Source organism: Penaeus monodon, chromosome 27 (genome assembly GCF_015228065.2).
Source record: "Penaeus monodon isolate SGIC_2016 chromosome 27, NSTDA_Pmon_1, whole genome shotgun sequence".
Lineage (NCBI taxonomy): Eukaryota > Metazoa > Arthropoda > Malacostraca > Decapoda > Penaeidae > Penaeus > Penaeus monodon.
The window spans coordinates 18,781,132-18,782,619 of NC_051412.1; the positions used below are offsets into that span (position 1 = coordinate 18,781,132).

At 37.2% G+C, this 1,488-nt stretch overlaps 1 protein-coding gene across 1 annotated transcript in view; it reads left to right on the forward strand.

Moving 5' to 3' along the window:
* Positions 1 to 1,488, forward strand: part of LOC119590650 (WD repeat-containing protein 35-like) — an 11,942-nt gene that overhangs the window by 4,447 nt on the left and 6,007 nt on the right. Inside the window, exons 6-9 of the mRNA XM_037939326.1 lie at positions 113 to 278; positions 425 to 573; positions 809 to 1,027; positions 1,185 to 1,320. Coding sequence (XP_037795254.1) covers positions 113 to 278; positions 425 to 573; positions 809 to 1,027; positions 1,185 to 1,320 — 670 coding nt within the window. The remainder of the gene's footprint in view (positions 1 to 112; positions 279 to 424; positions 574 to 808; positions 1,028 to 1,184; positions 1,321 to 1,488) is intronic.

Genomic DNA, 1,488 nt, shown 5'->3' on the forward strand with positions numbered 1-1,488 from the left:
TTTATAATTTTTTTTGGTATTGATTACTTAATAGATTGATTAATTGATTAACTGATAAGATGCAGATGTAAATATTCAATGACATTATTTTATTTCTATTTCATTTTCCTAGAGCCGATTGAACATACAGTGCCTGGGTAGCATGGGCCTCGGAGCAATGGTAGTCGGCCTAATTTGGTATAATGGGCGAAACGGCTATGTAGAACCTGACTGTCCCACCCTAGCCATATGTTATGACAATGGCAGAATGCAGATCATGAGGAATGAGAGTGATGACAGTATGTACTTGGCAACCTTTACATGGATAAAAGAAAACTTAGGCATTGCTTCAACTACTGAAAATTGATATTTATGTTGATTCATATGTTTTTCTTTTATAAGTTATCATATTATTTACTTTCTTTTCTCATGCACCCTCTCACAGTGCCTGTTTTGATTGACACTGGAATGAGTGTGTGTGCCTGCCAGTGGAATCACAATGGCTATGTGATAGCAGTAGCAGGCACCCTTCATCTGTCAGGCATGGGAGAGAAAGACTGTAATGTTGTGCAGTTTTATACTCCATTTGGTGAGGTAAGAAAGTCTGTATTTGCTTTATTGTACTTTTCTTCCAAGGTTGTTAACCATGTTTGCACTGTTGTTAAACCATGTTTTAAATTCAGTATTGAACACCCAAAAAGATGTTGCCCTTGTTTAGTTATGAGGGTTTCGAAGCTTCCTTCACAACATGACTTTTGTTGGCATTTCTTTCATAATTATTGGTTTCAGGAATAGTCATTATCCATTTAACTTCACTGTCACTTTACAGCACTTGAGGACCCTAAAGGTGCCAGGAAAGGAGATAACAGCTTGCTCATGGGAAGGAGGATCACTTCGTATAGCTTTAGCAGTTGATTCCTTTATCTACTTTGCTAACATTCGTCCTGATTACCGCTGGTGCTACTTTGCCAATACTGTGGTGTATACATACACTAAGCCTGAACGTACTGAAACTTGCGTGACCTTCTGGGACACCAGGAATAATGAGGTAAATTAAGAGGAAATAGGTCTCTGTTCTGTAGTATGAGAATTGATATGCACATAGTTTACTTTTTTAAACAGATTCCAAGCAGGAAAAATGGTAGAAAGATGTTATTTAATGTAGTAATGTACTGAATGATGATCTGCCTCATTATCCTGAACAGCATTTCATTAAGCACATCAAGTACCTCATGGGAATGGCATCAAGTGGAGAGCACTGTGTCTTGGCTGTGCGCACTGATGATGGGTCTGGACAGTTTGGGCTTATCATCTGCAATGCTATTGGTACTCCAGTTGATAGTAAGTGCTTAGTAATTTTCCCTTTAAATTTTGAGAAAGAATATCACTCACATCTTTACTGTTTGTGATATGTGTTGGTACAGCCAGTATAACTATCATTCTCTTAGTATATATAGCAAAAACTTATTTTAATGATAACTTTGACTGCAAAACTAAAATTGGACTTCA